The sequence below is a fragment of the Trachinotus anak genome, unplaced genomic scaffold, assembly GCF_046630095.1.
Source record: "Trachinotus anak isolate AG129_WGS33_773 ecotype Australia unplaced genomic scaffold, CSIRO_AGI_Tana_v1 ptg000021l, whole genome shotgun sequence".
In the NCBI taxonomy this organism is placed as follows: domain Eukaryota; kingdom Metazoa; phylum Chordata; class Actinopteri; order Carangiformes; family Carangidae; genus Trachinotus; species Trachinotus anak.
In genome coordinates, this window is record NW_027273872.1 from 1560167 (window position 1) to 1584246 (window position 24080).

The 24080-nt window shown below is 42.7% G+C and overlaps 1 protein-coding gene across 12 annotated transcripts in view; it reads left to right on the forward strand.

Moving 5' to 3' along the window:
• mbnl3 (muscleblind-like splicing regulator 3) overlaps window positions 1-24080 on the forward strand; it is a 33853-nt gene that overhangs the window by 1029 nt on the left and 8744 nt on the right. For 3 of the 12 annotated variants that reach the window (XR_011694713.1, XM_071506848.1, XM_071506855.1), the window contains exons 2-8: window positions 8666-9641; window positions 16018-16182; window positions 16957-17160; window positions 17254-17496; window positions 18585-18738; window positions 21169-21279; window positions 23444-23538. Coding sequence is in view for 11 of the 12 variants with exons in the window: in XM_071506848.1 (XP_071362949.1) it covers window positions 9468-9641; window positions 16018-16182; window positions 16957-17160; window positions 17254-17496; window positions 18585-18738; window positions 21169-21279; window positions 23444-23538 (1146 nt within the window). In the remaining variant the exon portion in view is untranslated. The other 9 variants (XM_071506857.1, XM_071506858.1, XM_071506850.1 and 6 more) reach the window with 8 other exon arrangements.

Here is a 24080-nt window from a genome sequence, read left to right on the forward strand (position 1 = left end):
TGTCATTCTGCGGTGTTGCAGCCGAGCACGTTCAGCGGCGGCTCACCCCTCAGCCGCCAGCCGGACCCTCGCTTCTGCCTCCCCCCTCTCCCTCTCGCTCCGCGGCGGTAACACGTCCTCTTTACTCGCGGCGGTTTGATTATGTCTCGCTAGCGACACGGCACTTTTTTCCTCCAGGTAATGCCGAGTGTCCGTCCGCCCTGCAGTGGAAAATAACCACTAAATAAACATTTTAACCGACGTTAATTCAGGAGAAAACATCCGAGTCTCCACCGGATCGGACGGCACTCAGGTAAGAGGCTGAGCACGTCTGGCGCAGTTCACTTTGCAGCGATATTAACGCTACCTGGCGCATTTAAATCTCTTGATAATCTGTTTAATTTCATATGTAAGTCAGTGAAAAGGCTTCCTCCAGTTTGCCTGTTGCATGGAAGCTCGAAGCTGCCCATGTTATTCTTACAACGGGCGTAGCTGCGGTGTAGAGGCAGAGCTGTAACAGCGCTTGCATGTAGAACGCACCGGGCAGGTCTGCTGGGAGCTGGCGGCCATGCTCTGTGTGCAGGTAAATAATAAGCAGCTGTCATGTTTTAGCCGGTATCTGCACACAAGGTCTGATTGAATGCATTATTTAGGATTTTATTGGATGTCCTTACAGTGCTTGTATTTCAGAGGGGAGTTAGCTTTTGTTATCATGCCAGGGAGTGAGGGGGGGGGGGAAATCAATGTAAAATTACTTTCTTGGTCACTCTGTTAAATGTAATAGTGAATTTAAATCTATTAAGTGAGAAGCACTTGCATCTGGGCTCCTGGTTATCTGGATGTTTGCAGGATTTTGCAGCTAACAATGCATGTGTGCAGTCAGTGCAGGAGGGTGAGTTTTGTCCTTGGTTTACCTTTAAAGGGTCAGACACTCAAGCCACCATGCTGTGTTGTCACTACACACCCTCTCACATTGTATGCATTTGCAGTGGATGTATTGCCGGCATCTTGTCTTAGTAAATACAGACAGTCAAGACAAGTTCACACTCCTTTGGACTCTTCTAAACACAGACACACACTCTCACTATAGCTGTGAGGACACTCGCCCTACCCCCAATCATTACCCTAACCCCACCTGTACCCTAAACCTAATTCCAGCCTTATCCCTAAAACCAAGTCTTAACAGCCCTTCTAATTTGTGCTAATTGGCCAGAAAGTCTCAACAATGCCAAAATGTCCTCACAGTGATAGGTTTGAGCTAAAATCTGTCCACACAACCATAGAACAACGGGACACACACACACAGACACAAGCATACAGCCATATTTCCCGCATAACCTGTTCTCATTTCCCCTCTGACACACACACATTAACTGCCTGGGATGCTCCATCTTTTATAATACAAATAAAATGTAGCAGCAATAGCAAATCAAAAATATGACGCTGACATGGCATTATTGGCTCAGCTGTAATATCTGCTGTTTATCCACACAGTTAACTTTCATTACTTCTCTACAGGGATGCAGTTGCTGAAACCAGTGTTACAGCAAGTGACATTACATCTACACTTAATTCAGCCTCTTCTAAAGTAAAACTTTAAGTGCAATACACAAGTTATGCTGAATCATTCCGGGTATTGATCCTTTGTGTAGGTTATATTGTGCTGTATGATGGAATAGGTTTGTTGTATGCTTGCTTGAATGGGAGCTGTGGTGCTTTAATGAGCTGAAAAGATTATTGATACTTAACCTAATTACTTTGCTCCCTCCCTCCAGGCTGCTGGCTTTCACTCTCACAGCGATTTATGGTTCTTTCACCTTGTGCTTTTTAATCAATCACCTGGTCATTCATGTTATCCTGTTTCGCACTTGACCTTGTCACAGCTCTCAGAAGAGTTGTCTGTTCAGTGAACTGCAACACACCTCACTAAGATGCCGATCAGAGTTTTGTTTTCATAACTTCAGTATTTGTCATAAAACTACCTGTGCTTCTAAAAATGGAATTCACCGGGCTTTTTGAAACGGGGGGAAAATTCCCACAGGAAACACAGATTCTCGTGTGAAACCAAAGTGACACACAGATCTGAGCTTAAGTGGTTTTTTCCAGTGTATAAATACTAAAATCCCTCACTGGCTTTCCCCAATCTGTTTAAGACTGAACTCCACAGTTTTAGGATCATTTTGTTCTCTCTGGAGACTGAAGTGTAACAGTGGAGCTACCTTCAGTTTCTACACATCAACATTTCAGTTTGTTTTAGTGCTTGAAGTTCAACTAAATCCTGACACTTTCAGCTCCTCCATTTTAACAGTCACCTCAATGTGAAGCTGCCGCCTCAGCCTAAATAAAATCAGCACCTCAACTATTTCAAATATTTCAACTGCAAAAGTTCAGCAGCAAATTTTCCAGGAAATGTGAGGTGTAATAACGCTTCATATTCCCAAGAAGAGCAGCCCAGATGTTCACAGCAGAGCCAGAGCACTTCCACTGATATCAGCTTCACCCAGCACTCGTATTTACATTGACATTTTAACTTCAATCAGTTGTTGTCATTTCAGCTTTTTTAAATACAGTAAATGTATTTCACTTAACCTTGAACTTCTTCCAGTGTTTCAACTATTATTTTTTCTAGTGAGCACACTTCCTGTATTACCCTATAACACCTTATATTCCCATTTATTGCATTTGCCCATTGCTCTTAATTTAGAGGAATTTCAAAATAAATTCAACAGCAGAGGAAGCTGAAACTTCTAAACTGACCACTAACAAAAACTCAAACATACAGGACACATTAAATATTTCCCTACCTAGAGAATGACTGTGCAAAATATAAGAGTAGAAATGAAATTTATTTTGAGTGTTAGATTGTGACCCTGCCTTCCACTGAATACACGTCTGACACTGTGCAGTTTTATAGGTATGGAGCGATCTAATGTGAGCAGATAAGGTGCAGGGCGGCCTGTCGAGGTGGCACACAGCCTACTCAGCCATAATGCAGACGTCAGAGCTCTGGTGAAGGTTACACGGTCGGTAGTCCTTTCTGTGTTTGATGAGGGACGCAGTGCGCCGGAGTCAACAGCAGCCAGCCCCATCTGTCCTTCCATACTTTCCCACATCCTGTCCCACCCACATGTTGACCCCCACCTACTGACGACCGACTGCTGGAGCCCCTCGTCTCCCTGCAGGCACCTGGAGAACTGTTAGAACCAGGCCAGTCTATATTTATTCACTACTCTGCATCCCTGCGTATGACTGTTTGTTGCAAAGGTCGTACGAGTTCGAGTCGACCAAAATAATGTACAAAATGTAAAGTCTTTAGTGCAGCTGGCTTCATAATTATGTGGGAAAACAGTTGAGACTTTTGTTGGCATTTCTAAGTAGATCTGTGAATTAGAGCTGAAAGGATTTGCTGATTAATTTATTAGTTGATTGACAGAAAATTAATCAGTGGCTATTTCAGAAATCATTTTAGTTTTTCTGGTTTTAGCCTCTGAAATGTGAGGATTTGCTACATTTACTAGATATTAGATTGAATATCTTGATTTTGTAATGTTGGTCAGACAAAAGAAGCAACTTGGAGTCATTACAGTCGGTTCTGAGAAATTCTGACTGGCATTTTCTGGCTTTTGACATTTCATAGACATAATGAGTGATTGATTAGTCAAGAAAATAATGAGCAGATTAATCAATATGCTTTTTTTGTCATATATCTCAGTAAACTGAATGTCTTTGGATTTTGGACGGCTGGTAGATTAATTATAACATATATAATTAAAACAGGCATTTAAAAAAATTCTGACAAACAGCTAATACATGGATCTAGAAAATAATCAGTATGTTAATTGTTAATTGTTAATTTACTATCCTAGCAACATGTCTAAAGCTTATTTTCATGCTTTCTTATATATATTTTGCTTTTACCTAAGCGCTTTAACCCATTCATCAGTCCTGCGAGTCACTGTGGTGTGTGGGCTGCAACTGCACAATAATGCAGCCTCATGCATGCAGCATCAGAACTGCGTCTCTTCCTGATCAATATTTAGCTATAAGAGTAATTCAAGCCAAACTTCTGCCTCTTTCTTCTTTTTCACTCCTATCATTCCTCCATCTGCACCTTAATTTGTTGCTCCTTGACTGTTTGCTTAGCGCTTGTATCTTCTGGCCTCCTGTGTTTTATCTTTGCTGTGGTGGGTAGTAGTGAGCAGAATCTCAGCTTGGCAGTAAATGTTTCATCCCAGACTGAAGGATCTTTATTTCTAAGGAGGACTATCTTTTAAAAAAGGCTGCTGAGGAGTACGTAAAACATCAAACCAATGTAATTAGGCATTTTGTGCTTAATACAGACATTTCATGTGACTGTTCGGGTATATTTTGGGAAACTGTGGCTGTGTTTGTGATGGATGTTTGGTAACTCTAAGTTGTATTTTGGAGTGAAGTTCTGCATTTTTATAAAGATGCATTGTACTGTTGGATTTACCCTTCGTGGTTATATTCTCCCTCTGCTGTTGCTGAATCATTAATGAAGTAATGTGCAGATCAGTCACAAGGTGTGTTTTCACCGAGGGGTCCATCAGAACTCTTGGTAGGGACACGGCTGTATGGATGGAGATGTCAGGCTGTCTTTGATCCAGGTTGAAATATCTCAGCAACTTTCAAATGGATCACCATGAAATTTTGTACAGACGTTCGTTGTGATCAGAAATATAATCCCAATGGCCCCCATGACGTTTTCATCTATCGCCACCAGCAAGTCAGAGTTTTTACTTATCCTGGGCAATATCTACCTGATAAACTGGCACAAGATCTGGTACATTCATAACATTCATGGTTCCCAGATGTTGAATCCCAAGGACTTTGGTGATCTCCAGACTTTCCCTCTAGGGCTAACATGCAGTTGGTTTTTTTGTTTTTTAGTGAAGTACCTTGATGAAAATTGGTAAGATTGAAATCTTGCAAGCTGGTTTACTCATGATGGAGGAAGTTTAAGGAGATCCAGATGTCTTAGGCAGAGCATTTATTGAAGCTTGATGAAGGAGAAGATGAGCAATACCAGTAAACTGTGAGTTATGCCAGCTAACTCTGAAGACTGTTTTCCTCACAGAACATATTTAAACCCGTACAAAACTCACCACATGTCCACATAAGGATATTCTTCATGGGACCACAGCACCTGTGAGAACCATGTGTGAAGATTCTGTTGGATACCGAGTCCTAAACATTGAATCACGTTCCCCTGAGACACCTTGCATATTTCATGCGATATTCTACCGAGGCAGCGTACTCTGGCGCTGAAGGCCCTGTGTTATGACTGTTCACTCCCTCGCTGACTCGGTCCATGATATCTTTATGACCTTGGTTGCTCATGGCAACTGCTTCTGGGGACTGGGCCAGCTTGACTCTATCAGCGTCTTCACAGATGTCCTTGAGACAGACAATGGACTATTGCTTTTAGGGCTTAATTGTAAGTGACCTGTGGAAATGTTGTTTTATACCAGAGCGTGATTCTGTCTCAACCAATTCAAAATCAATTCATAAATTTACATTCATTTTTAACCTCTTGAAGATCCGATCATCACTAAAGTCATGTCATGAAGAGAGCTAATAAAAACAAATGAACGGTCACAATTGTCATATTGAAATTTAAGGTGTATTGATTGATTTCCAAAGGTCAATCATGCATTGACTAAAATGCAAGAAAACATTCCACCTTAACAGTTGTCTTTAGCTGCTGGTAGCCTCTGAGCTGCTCAGTAAATGAAATTGTTAATGAATAAAGATTCATTCATTCATCATTCTTCTTCATCATTTACCATGACAAAGTCAGCCTGTTAAATGTGGACAGATTAGGCTGCTGGAAATGAAAAACCAGCTTAGCTACGTTTTATTAGCTCAGCCTGACCTCTGCCTGCAACTTTTCCTCTGAACCGAAGTTTCCAGTGCAGCTTCGTTTGCTCGACACAAATACGTAAATGAAATCATTAAAAACTCAGACGAACTGCTGCTGAATGCCACACTAACTACAACATACTACAGTCAGGTATCATCTAACAGCACTGGAAACTGTTCATAACGTCAGTCTAACATTTGGTCACGTGATCATAGTTGACTGATGTATGTGAACCTGCCACCGAGTGCGTGTGCATGTGTGCACGTATGTCATAGGTGCATTCAGGACCACCACACCTCTGTCATACATATATGAAATATATAGTGTCATACACTTTATGACCTATTACCATCGTTTTTGAATCGAGAATTGATTTTGAATCGAATCCTGATCCCTTTATTTTGACAGTGCTCCTCTGCCTTATGCTGCCTAAACTTTGGTTCACACATTCATGACTTAACTTTAATACCTGCAAAACACATGACACTCCTATCAGCTTCAGTTCTACTTTTCTGTTCTAATTAGCAAACATTTGCATGTTAATGCACGAAACATCAGCCTGTTGCCACGCTGACAACAGTATTTAGCCTAAAGTGCTAAAGTGAAGTCGAAAGTCGATCCTGAGTATGAACTTTGTCCTGTGAGTCATCCGTCTATATTCACGTCCCTACATTTCTGCATTCGTCAATAAAGTGGTTGCAACTATTTATGAGTAACTAATTAATAAAAACTGACTTGCTGTTTTGTCTGAGTGTCTGATCTACTTGCTTACTTCCAGCTCTCACAGCTCCCGAGCAGGCATGTCACATTTAACCTACTTACACATTATGCCATGGCATGATTTCTCTATTTTTAACTGTCCCCATTGTCTTCCAGTAGCCATAAAGGCCCTGACAGAGGCCAGAGGCAAAACCTAACAAGGAAAGGCTTGGTTAAACAGTTGGTGAAAGCCCTGGAAAGCATGTATCAGTGACAGGTCATCGCTGTGCATATTCAAAGGTACGGGGTGCAGTATGAGCTGGAACGGTGCTGGAGCAGAGCCAGTGCTGCTGCGTAGCTTTCCAAGAATGGTTGTAATGGCAACTGTGCGCCATTTGGTGTCTGGTGTGGCGAGAGCGAGGAGAGGAAGTGAGGAGCGTTGCTGAGGAGCATTTTGATGATGCGGGCTGCATATTGCCGAGCAGCGTTGTCAGGGCGTGCGTAAGCAGGAGCGGCTGACACTGATGTGGTCGTGAACGCAGGACAGGCAAAGCTGCAGGAGGAGTGCTGGTCTTGTCCCCCTGAGAAAAGTTTCTATCGATCTGTAGGTAGGCTGGGAGGAGGAGGAGGAGGAGGAGGAGGAAGAGGAGGCACAGACAAGCATAATGGTTAAGCAAGCAAAGCAGTTGCTGTACCTGCTCATCTCTCATTCCTGCCTCTTTTTTTGGGGCTGGGATGTGTCTTTGTTCTTGTGTTTGAAGGTGGGTGTATCAATTCAGCTCCCACCTCCCCCTTATCCCTCCTTCTCCCACTCCACTGCAGTGTGCTCCTACTGGGCTGTCTAGCTGCATGCTCTCACACACACACACACACACACACACACACACACTCGTTCCCTCACACTCTCCCCCCCGTCGCTTCCTCCGTCTGTGTCTGCCGCCATCAGACACAGGGACTGATAATATCTGCTCCAACCCCCCTCTCCTCCTCCTATTTTTTGTACTCCTCCTCTCCTGCATCTCTCCTATTGTTTATTCACTTTGTGCATTCATGTCCTCCCATGTCTCATGAAGGGCAGCTGTCCTTTCTCTTTCGTTCCTCTCATGTCCAAAATGCAGTTTGGACTCAGCCTTCTCCTGGGAGGCTAAATTGCAGTTTTGTCTCAGTGTGTATCTTTATTGAGCCGCCCCACTGATTGTTATCTGTATTCAGTTAGTGTCTGGACACGTCACCCTGCTCCCTCACAGCACACGTCCTCCTTGCATCATACTGCAGCATAGTCCACTGACTGAATGAGGCAGGATTTACTCCTCCTTGTCAGTCAGAAGACAAAGCTGTTGGGAGTCAGCTCAGAGTTGTTGTACAGTTTGAATATTACCATGTGGCTCAGCCATGACTGTGCTGTACCAGTGAAAAAAGCCTGGGAGGAACAAGGACGGGCTCTGTGGAGGGAGGAGCTGCTGTGGAAACTGCCCCGTCATTGGTTGGTGGTGTGTACTGCCTGCCTGCAAAAGTTTTCCCGATTGGCTGTTGCTCTGCATTGAGCACAGCAGCTGCAGTTGTGAAGAACTACCTCTTCTCTTTCTCCCCTGTCTCCCTCTTTCCTGCTTCCTCCCTGCACATTAATAACTGTCTGGGAGTCACTGGTGTCGACCACACGTGCCACTTCAAGGACGCCGCTTTTCACACTATATTGCAGCATGATTCATATCAAGTTAGTCAATTACTTTCTGCTCCGAGGAGCTCAGGAGTTGAAGTGACGTCTCTGTCCTGCCTGCAATCTCCCTCCATCCCCTCTCTCCCTCTCCCTCTCCCTCTCCCTCTCTCTCTCTCTCTTGTATCACTTAATCAAGACATAGCTTGCCCTTTGCCGTTCATTGCTGCCTCCCTCCCTCCCGTATTCTCTGCTCCCGTATTTGTTTGTCTTTGCTTTATTCTCTTTGGCGCTGTTCCTCCCACCCTCCTGCCTCGTGGTCCTCAACACCCTCCATTTAAACAAGCTCCACACGAGGTTGTAGCTTTGCATTAACAACGTTTTTCTCCTCAACAGGCTGCTGGTGTGCTAATGCTTCGGATTAATGTTTGCCCTTCTGTTTTTTACAGTCCACAGCAAGACGACAAGCAAGGACATGCAGAGGAGAGGTCAGTGAGGAGGATGACAACAGAGGAATAAAGGATGGCGAAGGAGGGATGAGAAAGAGACAGAAGTAAGAGGAGGAAGTGGAACTCTGAAGTGCCTACTGCGAGGGGTTGTCTGCTGCTCCTGTCTGACTTTGCTAGATGAGTGCAGAACGGGGCTCAGTGTGTGTTTGGCCTTGAATGGAGGCTATATTTTATCCAGACAGCCACAGAGTCGACCATCCCATGTTGCCGAGCTGCAGTCCCCACAAGCCCTGAGCTGAGCTGCCACCTCGACTCATCAGTGCAAGGAAACCATCCCTATAAGGTTCTGCTTTTTTATTTCATTATTGGCTCTACAGAGACGGCCACAGCCTCGGCCATGTTGACTTGAATGTAACAGTGACTTAAGGTGGATGTCAGTTGATTCAGGTGAAGGCACAGATGCACAGCGACATATCCAAGCACTCTAGAGTGACGTCCTCAGAGTAGTTTTTGTTTTTTCTCTTTCTTTGAGACAGAGCTGGCCTCTGCTCTGCCAAGCCCGTCTATCTCACCCCAGTCAAACCTCAGCTGCCACATTTCCCAGGAAGAACTAATAAACATCCCCCAAAACACATCGACCAAAAGGACTCGCTGCCTATTTGTGCTGAGGGAAAACTGAAAATAGTTTTGCTTCTGTTTTTTCCTCTCTGTTTTGCCGGGGATTCTTTTTCCTGCATCACTATTAGTCACCCTTGCACTCATCAGACAGTTTTCCGTCCATCTGTCCCCACCACCGTCTCTGATGGCTGTCAGCATGACCATGGGGCGGGACACCAAATGGCTGACCCTGGAAGTGTGTCGTGAGTTTCAGAGAGGAACCTGCTCCAGGTCTGATGCAGAGTGCAAGTTTGCCCACCCTTCCCGGAGCTGCCATGTGGAGAACGGCCGAGTCATCGCCTGCTTTGACTCACTGAAGGTAACGATGCAACAGACATTTCATTCAGCATCAGTCCATCCCATATTATATCATGTTTGTGGAGACACATGCATTATGGTTAATGTCAGGGTAGTAGGTTCCTTTGGCTCTGCTTAGTATTGTATAAATACTGAAGTTAAGGTGGCGCCCGCTTATTTGACACTTAAACACAAACACACCCTCAGATAGGCCGACGCACAGACCAGGGTTCCCTGTGGTTTACAGTGGAGGTGGTCTGTATTTCAGTGGAGGTGGCCCACCTGTAAGGAAACAGCTCAGGTGCTGTTTCACACACCAAATGCCATCGATCACTGACAGTGACCGTGGTTCAGGATGTCATCTGCTAGTTAAATTGTTCAGGAGAGAAAGATGCGTCACAACAAGCTAAACGGTTTCCTGGGGAAACCTTTAAAACTATGTCAGTTGGTCAGTTCCTCCCTTTTTACTGCAACTGAAATTTTTAAACACTTTTGTGTCAGAATCTTTCTAAATGCATCTGTTAGAAAGCTGGATGTTTGTCATTAGTTTTGTTCTCTTGATTGTGTTGTGACTTTTTAATGTTGTGAATTATAATGAACATGTTTGTTATGTATGTTAATTATTTTAAAAAGTCACATTTACCTCAGGATCATTTTTAAATTCTTGAGAATAAAATAAAAAAAATATCACAGTTCAGTTCTGTTTCATGATAGTAATTTATTTTACTGTCACACTGCATTTAAAACTTGTAGCTGAAATATCTAATGATTAAATTTTCCTTTAAAGGTGATTTTAGTCTCTGTCAGAGAGAATACTGTTGAGACAGGTAGGAAATGTGAGAGACAGTGGGATGACATACAAAGACCAGATGATAACCAGTAACACTGCAGATACACAGCACGTGTCCTGCACCACTAGGTTACCATGGCGTCCAGTCAAGGTACATCACTGCACTAATTAAAATCCTGTAAATTCAATATTGCCAATAAGCGGTTCTGCTCACTGATTTGCAACAGTGTCTGCAATGATAACAATAATTATAGTGATACAAACACATGTATTAAAGGGGAAGTTACCATTATATAAATGTTGGTGAGGTCTCATGGTACATGTAGAGGATAAGTTGTACATTCTGTGATTGTAATGGGTGTAATTACCTTGAACATATAAATATTTCTCCTGCTGTTAGTCTACTTTCATGTCCTGACTCACAAAAATATTCAACACATTTAAAAATTAGATTTTCATTCCTCCCACTGTGCAACTATTTCACTATTTTTTACTGGTTACACAAATAACAGAGCTCTAAGCTCTTTAGCTGAGCCTCATTGTTCTTATTGTTATTTATAGTTATTGATTTAGAGCTGAAAGCATAGATGTCCACTCGTACTGTCTGATCACCAGAGGTTAGTCCACATCTTTCGACCAATCAGAATGGAGGATTCTCAGTGACCATGGTATAAATTGTCATATTTGACCAACCCTAATTTAAATCAGGCTGACAGAGGATTCTCTATGATAATACCAGAAAAATGTCCTCTGTTATCAGGACAGTTATTGTTTGTATTATGCTCAGACATAATCTGCTGCTCAGCTGATGTGGACCAGTCGGTTCTGCTGCTTCACCATCGCTGCAGCTGCTCTCCATCCTCTCGTCTCCAGCACAGAACCACAACACGAGCGCTACTCATACACAGCAGAAAAGCTAACAGTCCGACAAGTGATGATGCTTTACTGTATTTTAGAAGAGCTCCGACTATCAACAGCCAATTGTGCTGAAATCGGGAATAGACTGTTGCTGTGTCGGCATGTGTGTCTGCGTCTGGATGCATGTGTGTTTACGAGAGGTTTTGCTCAAGCTGCTTTCGTGTGGCAAAAAAGTGAGACCCAGACAAGGGGCTTTCTGTCTGAGTGCAGCTGCTGTCTCCTCGTTTATTGAGTTAGAATTTATTATTCAGCCATTTTTCTGTGTTATGTCCTCCAGAGCAGGAGGGAGATGGAGAGGGAGAGAGAGGGAGAGGAAAAGAGAGGGGGCCTAGCAACAGCACAGGAGTGCGTACCCATTGGATAGTTTGATCTTCCTGAGTGGCACGGCTGTTTTTAGCACAGAGCAACAGCCTGGCTCTGTGCTGGTTGCATTGATGGGAGAAACAGTCAAGCTGCTTTGTACCAAAGGCAGTGAACAAGCATTAAAGGCCACGTTTGGCTGTTTGAAGCCCTGGGGTCATGTTGTTAGTTTGAGAGAGAACTGAAGTTGGTGACAGTTGAAGGTCAAAGCGGCTTCATTTATCAGGAGCTGCAGTGTGGCTCTGGAGCCAGCGCAGTGTGTCAGCGACCACCTCTTCACAACAGCGTTTCTGTCCTGTTGTTCAGGATTATACTTGGGTGACAGTTGTTGTTTTTGGTCGACTAGAAAAAACAAAGACGCGCCACACGGTGTCCTGAGCAGAGCCGCACTACAGCGTCACTGCTTCCTCCTGCCCCCCGCCCAAAGAGGGGCGTTTGTTCATTTCATGGATTTGTCTGCTAAAGGCCTCCCTCCTCACTGTCCCTCCCATATCTAGCATCTCCAGCCCGGTCAGAGCCGACCACCATCATTCCTGCTCTCTCCTCCATTAGCTCTGTCGGGTTGGTCTGAACCTGCTGCGGGGGGGGGGGGGGCTCACCGCCGAGTTCTTTTTACCTTGTTAAATGGAGTGCTGCTGTCATCTCACATGATGACATCTGTCCAACGCACAGTAGATTTAAGAGCAGTGTCACTTCTGGAAGACATAAGAGCTGCATGTAATGATTATTTTCATTTTCAATTAATCTACGGATATTAATTATTTATTTATTTGTCTATAATGTGACAGAAAATAGATAAAGATGATCAATCCACGCTCTCAGAGCCAAAGGCAACTTCTTTAAAATACCTCCTTCATTCAAACAACAATTCTAAACCCAAAGACTCTCGGTTCATATTAAGACAAGAAAAATGGAACATTTGAACATTTGAGAAGCTGAAACCACAAATTTTTGGCATTTTAACATGAACTAAACGTTTCCAGCTCCGCTAGCAGCTCTGTGAGGCTGCCTGTTAGCCTGTTAGCATGTTAGCATTTCCTCATTAGTTCTAAACACAAAGCTGAGGATGATCAGAGAAGTATCGACCGAATTGGATGTTTTTCCTGATGATGGCTCACATGTGAACCTGAGTGTGGTGAAGCTTTAGCTGCAGAAAAATTGGAGACAAAGCAGCTTTAAAAACGTGTGCGATGGTTCATCTGTCAATGTCTCATCTCTCTCTTCTCACTGAGCGCACCAACAACACACTACTGTACTTACAGGGACTTTCTCTGTGTTGTGTAGTGCGTTGCTATGGTTACCAAAAGGAGATTCCTGACCCAGTACTCTCTTCAGCACCACTTCTTACTGGCCTCCAGCTCTGCAGCAGATTTTAGAGCTTTTATAAAGCTGCTGTATCCGTATCAGTGTTTGGTCCAACTTTTGTGTTGTGGAGCACTCGATACATAAAGTTGATCATTAGGCTCATTAACAGGCGCTTTTCTGTCCCTCTGAGCTTGAGCAGGCCTGCTGGGCTCATGGGCTTTGCTCCTCGTTACAGACTCATCCCTAAACACACAGCTCACTGACGCAGAGCCTGCTCGCTTCTCCAGTGTAGGCGAGAGTGTTTGTGTAAGCCTGTGAACCATCCTGACCATTTTTCAAGCTGCTACATGTTGTGTGCTTGTATGCTCTCTGTCTGGTGTGTGAGGTCATGTGAATCCCTCCTGGGCGCTGGTATGGGAGGCAGGTTCCTTCCTGTCCTATATGCGAAGCTGCTGCTAAATGCTTTTTATATGTGTCTTCATCTCAGCATGACATCATCCGTCACCGTCAGAGTATCTGCACCATGACGTCAGTTTGAGTTTTTATGTTCCGTTGCTTTAGTGCTCTGTCGGTTGTGCAGCACGCTCATGATCGCCTAATGCGTGTGGGTGTGGTGATTACGAAGCATGTGGCTGATGCTGGGTGGAGGCAGTTTAGCAGGTTAGCAGCTCATCTGCAGGGGCAGACAGCTGCTGTCAGCCCAGGGGTTTAATGGAGACTGCAGTTCCTGCACAGAGTGTGTGTTGACCTGCAGTGTTCCTGCAGCACCATCTTCACCTTCCCCACAGACTCTGGCAGGGACGAAGGACACTGCTTCAACGGCACTCGGAGACAAATGAATTGCTTTTAGATACGTGGCTGAAAATCTGATTTAGAATTTGTCAAGTAGCCAAGAATGACAAGTAAAAAGGAGCATGAAGGATTAATTCTGATCAAAATGGTTTGTGGCAGCGACTGTTGATGCAGGAAAACCTTCAGCTGACTAAAATACAAAATTGTGTCAACTTAAGTTCGTATTAATTCATTGCAACAGTTGTTTTGGAGCCATAGTTTCATTTTGAATCTAAAACAATCAGAGATGATTTGATTAGTTTATTGACAAATGGGAAAATGAATCAGCAAATATTGTTTAAATCACCTTTTAAGAAAAATGCCAAATGTTCCTTGGCCCGGTGAAATGATTTGTTGCTGAAGATTCGTTGTTTGCTCAGGGAAAATTGTCATTTTAACTTTTGATGTTTTGATTGATCAATAAAATCGGCAGATTATTAGGTGATGTCTTAATCATTAGTTGCATCCATAATAACAATCTGTACATAACAGTTTAAGTACAGACTGCCAAATCACTGGAAGGTCTGAGAATTATGGTTTCATCATCCTGCAGGGCTCTACATTGTTATAAATTTATTTATTTATTTATTTATTTTTAATATTTATACAATTATTTACAAAATATTTGTTTTCATGTGACCTCTTGAAATGTTTTTATAATCATTTTTGTGCTGTTTCATTTACATTGATCTTATCTAATTGGCTCCAACACGTTTGTTACTTTGGTTATAGTCAAACATTGTGTCTGCTGCTGTTGTTGAAACCTGCTTGTGCTGAGTGAAGCTTTGCATACAGGACAAATAGAAAAGCTTGGACTATGCTCACACAGACTGTTCAACCAACATGTCTCATGATGTGTTTACTCATGAATAGTCATGAATGCTGCTCTGTGTTCGTTAGATGAGCAGGTTTGACAAAGTCACGTCAGAGCAGGTTTTTCTAATATCTAGTAATAATTACTGGCTGTTTGTATGTTCATGTGTTTTAAGAACTGTCCTTCCTGTGACTGCAGTTGAAACCCCAGAGAACTGCCCCCCTGCTTATGTTCAGTCAGCGTGACATTTCCTCCCGGCTTCAGGTTCGCTGTTTAACCTTGTTCTGACCTCCTGGAGGTGAAGACTGACAACGATCTCTCAAATACTGTCAAACATTATTTGGCATTTTATGTGGTTTACTCCTCTGCATCTGTTTGACCTCTCAAGCTTTTAGTTACCTATTAAGATGTTAGAAACAAAACATATGATGAGTGAATAAAATATGTTTCATTGTTATATATTTAACTGTACAACAAGTAAAATAGTTTAAATTCATTCTGGGTAGATTAACTAGAACAGTAAGATTCTTTCTAACCATGAATGCAACCATATTATTATGAAGAGAGTGAATCTTCTAGTCTCCATTAATCCCATCTCAGCTTTTCTCTGAACTAAACGAGTGTGTTTGCTGCAGTCAGAGGCACAAATACTCTGAAATATTAACTTATTCTCTTTCTAGAAAGTAGGTTATTTCTTGGACTGATAGCTGCCAGGTAGAGATACAGAGCCAGTCAGACAGGACGGTGAGAGTCGAGCATATGTTTTCACTCTCCAGCTTTATCTCTGGTCACTGTGGTTCATTTGATTTCAGCCGTGCCACTGTGGAAAATCCAAAGCTGGCTCAAACACTACACCTGTCATTTCACATTGCATTAAAAAGACTTATTAAATAAAATGAATGTTTTATTAAAGCTAAATGTTGTTGTAAATAACAAAAAGTTATTTTCAAATTAAATGTGTGCTGGTTAAATTAGTTGTTGATTCCAGTTTAACGCTCTTTAATGCGATGAACATTTTAAGAAAGTGTTGCATGAATTATGCAACATGAAATCTTCTGGGACTTCATTAGTACTTTATTTCAACATGATCCACAAGACACAGTTTTTAAACAGTTTGGAAAACCCACTTGACTCTTGTTTCTTAGTTTAGCTAATTGTATTTGATTGTATAGATCTTCTCTGCTATTTAGATCAGTTGCTGCTTTTTATGAGCTTTTTATGTTTGGCCTGTGTAAAGGCACATTCCTGACAGATTTAGCTGCTCAATCGCATTATTCTCATCTCCCTGGGTTCTGACTTCATCTCCGTTCACTAACAGTCACATGAAGAGTCACTGTCTGTCTGCTCTCACACTCATCCATCCACCTCTCTCCTCCTCAGGGGCGCTGCACACGTGAGAACTGTAAATACCTGCACCCACCTCCTCACCTGAAAACCCAGCTGGAGATTAACGGGAGGAACAACCTGATCCAGCAGAAGGCCGCGGCAGCCATGTTGGCTCAACAGATGCAGTTCATGCTGCCTGGAACACAGCTGCAGCCCATAGTGAGCAGCCCACACTAAAACTATGACTTTCTAATGAATGCAAGTGCCACTGGTCAGAACTGCAGACAGAGAGAAACTGAATCTTTCTCTTTCAACACCAGGAAAAAGAGCTTTGACTTTCTGTTCATTTACACTGAGAATTTTATTTAAATCTCTGCCAAATACAACCACTGGGTATTTTTTAAATGAAATGAAATAGTTAATAGAAATGTTCACTTGGACTCCAGGATTAACTGATTAGAATTTGAGGTCAAAGGTCAAGGTGACTGTGACATCACAAAACATGTTTTAGGCCATAACTCAGTAATTCATATGCAAATTATGACAAAATGTGCTTCATACCTTTTATTAAATTCCTTCACTACATATATTATGAGTCTGGACAGACCTGCATATAAACTGCAAAGTGACTGGTTTGCAGAGGACTAAAACCATGAGGTGGTAATTCAAGTTTTTCTGTTTTGTTAAAACTCGTTTAACAACTTATGATTTAGATTTTGCTTCAGCCACAGTGAAGGTAGAATTTGAAGGGTGATTTAAAAGGAAATGTACAATTACCGTAATGTCAAAAGAAACTTCATTTATTATCCATTGATTAAGTTTTTTAAATGTTTATTTGCTTCAAAAAATGATTATAACTGAGTTGTTCTCTTACTGTGAAAAACCCACAGTACCTGTAATGTTACCATCAGATCTTCTCTAGTTTTCAACAGCTGCAGTAAAAACTCTGCTATAACTTGTTTTCTTGTCTCTGCCGTCCTCTCCCTCCCTCAGACAACATTCCCAGTGACACCCTCCCTGGCAACGAGTCCCAGTATGGCGTTCAGTCCATATCTGAGCCACATGGGCCCAGGCATGGGCCTGATGCCTGAGCTGCTGCCCAGTACTCCCCTGCTGGTCCCTGGGAGTCCCACCAGCCTGGCAGCCATGGGCAACGGCACCTCTGCACAGAAACATGTGCGCACAGACAAGCTGGAGGTATGCAGCCTGCGTGCAGTTGTTGTGTTTCTATGTTTGGCCAAAGTGTGATGAAAGGTAGATGTTGATCAGTGATCCCGCTGGCCCTGCCAGGTTTGTCGAGAATTCCAGCGCGGTAACTGCACACGGGGTGAGAGCGACTGCCGCTACGCTCACCCCCTGGAGGCCGGCATGGTGGACTGCAGCGAGAACTCGGTCATCGTCTGCATGGACTACATCAAGGGCCGCTGCAGCCGAGACAAGTGCAAGTACTTCCATCCTCCTGCTCACCTGCAGGCCAGGATCAAGGCTGCACAGCACCAGGCCAGTCAAAACACAATCACCAACACAGGCTTGGTGAGTCCCTCTCAACACTGTGACAGAGCAAACACTGACAACTCTTCTCTTTTTTTACCATAAGTAAACATTAAGGAACAGCTTGAACATTTTATCAGCGGCTTCTCTCTGATATGTAGAGTCCTGCAACATAAAAACACAAGTGTAAGCCAATGCTGAGCTTTCATCATATCTGCCTGACAGTGCAGTGAAACAGTGGAAGTCTTTCTTGTTCTGCACATGGACGTGGTTCTGATGCAACGAAGGATCAGGGCGTCCCAGTGTCCCTCAGCCAGCCTGAAATTTGATCATGTAGTCTGGGGATTATGTTTTTCATGTGTCTGCTACTGTGCATGTGTCTGAACCTGTATCAGTGAAGCAAGATACAAGGGCTAAAGTTAGCATTGTGAGCAGCTGTAACATAATCAGGTCACTCTGCAGTGCTGACGCAGAAAAACAAGTGACACGGTCCAGGAAGACGACACAGAAATACAAATATAAAGCTGTAAAAAGAATTAGAAACAAAATGTGTCCGGCGTTTATACATTCTGGCATTTACTCAGTTTCTGCTACTGAAATACTGAACTGTTGCTGTTACTACTATTCTGTATCGTCACCAGCTGTTCACATTGTCACATATTGAATCTAAGATGTTAGAAACATATCCCTGCATCAACCTGGCATCACAGTGGTACATTGTGTGTTCAAGATTTTTCCCCCATACTCAGGTTATATTTATATGACACTGATATGAGTCAGAAGTTGCCTGGTTTATCTGCAGTTTGATGTTTCAGCATCGGACCCTTTAGAGAATGAAATCATAGAAATCCTGTACTGCTCTTGGCCTGACCTCTGGATCGTCCCACATCGTCTCAGCTAATCTGAGATGCTGCAGTGTCCTCTTGTGGTGGTAAACAGAAACATCCACGTCATCAGGATGTCGAGTCTAAAGGGCACATAGAAATACCACTGTATATTTACTCTAAGATTACACCAGATAATGCAGGTTTTTGTTTCAGGGAAAGTTTCTATACTGCCAGGGCACGTTTAACAGCCCGGGATGAAGAAACATTTCTTCTTTTCTCTCCTCTGGTTCTCCTCCTGGCCAGGCTTTGCCGCCAGGGGTCATGCAGCCGCTACCAAAGAGGCCAATCTTAGAGAAAAGCAACGGAGCTGCTGCCGCTGTCTTCAACCCCAGCATGTTCCACTACCAGCAAGCCCTGGCCAACATGCAGCTCCAGCAACCAGCCTTCATCCCCACTGGTGAGTCTCTAAACATGTCAGCAACACTGAGACACAGTCCACATATAGGGGCTAAATTATTGGTCACGGACCCTTTGATTCAAAAGCGCTATAGACTGAGAAATACAAAGGTTTCATGTTAGAGGCCGAGGTGATGTTGTGGGATACAGGGAGTTACAGCTGCCGTGGTAACAGTGTGCATGCTGTGTCTGTGCAAGGCTCCTACCGCAGCATGCTTCTTCTCCTCCCTCTGTCTGCTGCGTCGCCTGCATTGGATTCACTCTCGCTGACATGTGAGGAGAGTTACTGCGTCAGAGAACACACGTTGAAGTAATTAGTGCAAATGTGGTTTTTGCATGGATTGGTGGGTGCATGCTTTGCAGGAACTTGGAGATCATTCTATTTAAAAAGTAACGTTGCATTTGTTTGGTTGAACGTAGCAGCTACAGGTGTGAACAGAGAAGGTAAAACAGAACAAAGGACGTCAAGTCCTGCTGCTCCGAACCACATTAAAGTGTAAAAAATGTCTTTTTAATTTTCTTCCATGGTTTTCATGTGTTTGTGTAATAAACTGGACGCTTGGTTGTAACCAGGATCTGAAGAGACTTGATTTGAGGGGTTTAATTTAGATTTGAAAGAGGACACAATGGCTGTAAATGTTTAATCACATTTCATTTGATGAAACAATTAGTTAATTCATTGATTAGCTGACTGACAGAGAATTAGTTGCCACCAGTTTTTAAAAATCACTGAACTGTTGAACTCATTTGTTTCTGAAGTGAACATGAAGAAATATTTGCTGGTTACAGCTTCTTCAATGTGAGGATCTGCTGCTTTTCTTCATTTTAGTTCTAGTTGAGTTGAGTGTCGCCTTGAAGTATCAAAATCTTCTGACCTTTCATAATTTAAACAATTCATTGATTAATTTAAAAGACAATGAAAATAATCAGTTTAACCCTCAGATAAAACTTTTTTACACTGAAACTAAAACATCCACAAAGAAGAGAATTATAGTTTTATCTTCATGTCTTGCTGCCTGGATAAACAGTCCCACCTCTTCACTGCACTAATGCAGATCAGAGCGTCAGTGTCTTGTCTCTGCATCAGCTGAGAGCAGCTGGTTTTTGTGCTCTTATCTTTCACTTATCAACAACTTGTTTTTGTGTCTTTGTGCACAGACACACGTGCACTAACTGTGACAGACTCAGAGTCGCTCGTGTTGTCTGCACTTACCTGAACCTGTTCACTTGCCTTTACTTGCTGTTGCCAAATACCTTTCTTTTTGTTTTCCTCTTGCTGTCCTTCTCGTCTGCTCTCATCCGTCTCTTGTTGTTAGTGCGTGTCTGTACAGAATCTGTTCAGTGAGTGTTGCTGGAGTCACTGACAGGACAGTGATATTACAGCTGGAAAGAAGCCTGGACTGAAAGACAACATGGCTGCACTGGATAGTATGATAGTACGTTAACTACAAACCATGTATGTTCTGCAGTACTGACAACAAGTCATAGTAGAAAGTGTTCAGACCCATTTCACAATTTGTTATGTTGCAGCCTGATGCTAAAATTTTTTCCTCATCAATCCTCAAGGGCCCAAAATGATGAAGCAAAAACTGAAGAACATTTTGCAAATGTATTAAAAAGGAGAAACTGAAATAAATATTCAGATATTTGAAGTTTAGCTCAGGTTCCTCCCATTTCTCCTGGAACGACCAGGACTAAAGCTGACTGCCCAGCAGAGAGGGGCCATGGTTAGAGAGGAACCGAACCAGTTACACTGTCAGTGTCTTCAACATGTGGGCCTCCAGGACAAGAAGAGACAAACTCTCTCCTGTCCAGACATGTAGGTTCTTACACTCAAACTTTAAATTTTGCTGCTGAAAAGAATCTGAAGCTCAGAGACGACATGATTTTAAAATGCAGATGCAGATGTGGCCGTTTCTTTCCTGAGAGACGTTGGTGAAAAGCTGGTGTCAGAGGTCTTTTGAACAAACCAGGGATGAGGAGCTTTAGAGGCCGTCATTATGTGACAGTCCTGTGACCGTGGTGGAGAGCGAAGCTGACTGAATGCTCGCTGTGATGGTCTGTCAGCTGATTTTTACACCGTCTCGTACTGAAAACAAACCAGCAGCAATGTGAGGAATGACATTTCCAGATCATGAGCTGTGGTCCTTCAAGGTTAGATTATTGTGTCAGCTTCTGAAGACCATGTGATAATCATCCGTTCTGGAGCAGTCACTGTTTTTTCATTGCACCTTGTCTATGTGTCATCATGTCTGCAATCGCATTAATGTGATTTGTTTAACATGCTTTGTGTAAGCGGTTCATTCATTCATCTCAACTCTGCAAGCATGTGTGTAGATGCTGTATGTGTGTGTGTGTATCCAGCCGAGGAAGCAGGACGAGGGCCAGCACTCGATACTCTTGCTGTAAGCCTTCGTCCTGTCTCTCGTAGGACACATGAAAACCCCGGCCCCGCTGGCAGCGGAGGGCCGCTGGGAAAGGAGGGAGTGGAGCAGCTGCAGGCAAAACCCCAGTCGCTTCCTGTCAGTACCTGGACTCAGTGGTGAGGGGACCCGCTGTAGGTTAACCTGTCTAGACAACACCTGTACTAGCCCCCTTTAACCTCCCAAAAACTAAACTAAACAGGTCGGGGAGTGTTTCCCAGTTTATATTATTACTGTGTGATGTTATTATTCACTAAAGTAACACTAATAAATATCAGAATATTGTAGCTAGTTTTTAGATCATTTATACTGTTTAGTACAGGAGCATGTGATGAGAGTCCAGTTCTGACAGGTTAACAAAGTATACACACACACACACACACACACACACACACACACACACACACACACACACTGCAGTCACAAATCTTTTGGGTGTTAATCAGAGAGTTTGTGGAAGGTTGTTGTCACATGTGTGTGTGTCTGAGTGTGTGTGACCACTTCTCTTCATGCACCTCAGACTTTGTGTTCTCGTCCATTCTGTGTTTACCACTGCTGCATGATGACACTGTGGTGGGAATATGCAACATTTTGATAATAATTTCACTGTCAGTAAAAGTAGAAACTCAGGAGACAGAATAAAGTGTTTTCATGTGTCTGTTGTTGTTATAAACACAGTGAAAAAAGTTTCCAGGATGGAAAAAACATAAGAATTACAACTGCTGTGATTCACCAGCTTTCTGATTTTTCTTTTATTTGGTCCAGCTGGGAATTCGACTGTTTAAAAGGTTTAATACTCCAGTTGATTAGCGCTGCACCTCCATAATTAAAAAGGAGCAGGATCGAAGCAGCAGAGGTTGAAAAAAATATCCTTTACATGGATCTAACTCATAAAAACACTACATCCTTCCCATAATGCAGATCTTTTCATTAGATCCTTCCCACCTGGTAAACACACATCTAGAGGCTCTGCACACCCACACAGTTGTTTTCGATCACTGGATCAGAGCTCTGGTCGGGTGTAAGTGGGGTGAAGTTGTGCTGGGACTGGGAATAATGTGACGTCTCCAAACCAACAAAACCAGCAGGTGTGAGTGAACCAAGGCTTTAAAAACATGAAGGTTCTGCACCAACACTCACACATTCAGCACTTTAGTGCATGTTCACGTGACAGCAGGTGTGTCCCATGTAAAAAAGTCACGACACAGTATATTTAACCCGTAATTAATGTTCACCGAGGTGTTATAGGCCTCACCAGTCTATTTGCTGGAGGTAATGCAGCTATAAACAATCAGCAGACACACGGGAGTTTACATTTCTGACATGTTCAGTGTCAATATAATTATTCATGTCCAAACACCACAAAATTATGGCAGAATCTCCACAGAAGGTTATGAAATAATATTAAAAGCCTGTTCTTCTTGATGCGACTGATAAAAATAATATTGCAAATATGACACTGACAAAATAAATTTGAAATATCACATATTTTTATCAAAGGTTTTGAGAATTATTTTCCCTCCTTAAATATTTTGACAGACAGAAACTATTCAAAATGACGAGGTCTGTTTTATGTGTACTGTCTGTGCTTCCTGACAACTTTAGATATTATGTTTGTCTGTATGTTTTACTGTTTGTCTGTTTTGCATCGTGATTAAAGATGCTGATAAAAAATCTGATCACATGATTGTAAATGTATACAAAGATCTTACAGTGACATCATGTGACTGTGACTGAATGCAAAGTGAAGTGAGAGGTTGAAATTTACCTTGAAAGCCACTGAATCTGGCACAACCACAAAATTATTAATGAAAATAAGTCACAGATTTCAGTCGATAGCATGATCATGGATTTCTGAAGAAGAGACAAACTCGTGTCACATTACAGCTGTGACATCATTGGAAAAGCTTTTGTTCTCCTAAGGATCATTCGCTCCCTCCATACACATGCTCTGTCCATTGAATACAATTATCAGATACTCTGTCTGATTAGATTGTATGACTGTGTATTGCCTTGTTTGTTTAGCTGCCATTTGTTGGTGAACAATGCATTTTTTTTTATTTTGTAACTGGTTGGCGAATTAAAGATGTAATTTTCTTTTTCTCTTATTTTGTTTGCATGTGTCTTGATACTTGTTCAAATTCATCCTGGCAATATCACTTGACTTGTGCCATGACTTTTGATCCTACGCATTTTGCCATGGTAACCATATCATTCCTGTTCCCCCTCCTTCCCGCCCACATCCTCGTCCTCTGTCTTTCGTCTGACTCGCCTGAATAAAAGTTCCCATGATGCACGGTGCCACCACCTCCACTGTTTCGTCGGCCTCGACCCCAGTCACCAATGTTCCTTTCGCTGAATCTGCCGCCTCGAATCAGGTTTGCTCTTTCATTTCAGTTCTCTTTCATTTTAGCTCTGTAGGTTCTGAGTCCTGCCTGCTTCTAGTGTCACATGTGTTAAGTTCACATTTCATCTGTCTTCACTGATGTGAGCCAATGAAAACAGAATTTATTTTGAGTGGAGTCTTGAAATAGGGAACTGTTTTCATCTAAATGTCTTAGTTTGGAGCTGAACCGTATCATTACTCACTGTCTGTCCTGGTCTTCATCCTTTCTCTACGTAATCTATGATAATCTATCAGACAACCCTGCTGTAACTGAAACACAATAAATCTCCTCTTCGTTTCAGTTCAACACCGTCTTTAACATCTCATGGTGAAAATTTACAAATGGCAAGAGAATTTAACATCTGAGTTACATCAAAATTATTTTTGCAATATTCTGTTCTGTGACAGTTCATCTTATTCTCGCATTCCTTAACAAGACGTAACAACCTCAAAGAGACGCCTTTAGGGTTTTTTTTTGTGTGTTTGCAAAACTGTTTGGTCTGAGAATGATTGTTTACTTGTGGAGCAGAAAGA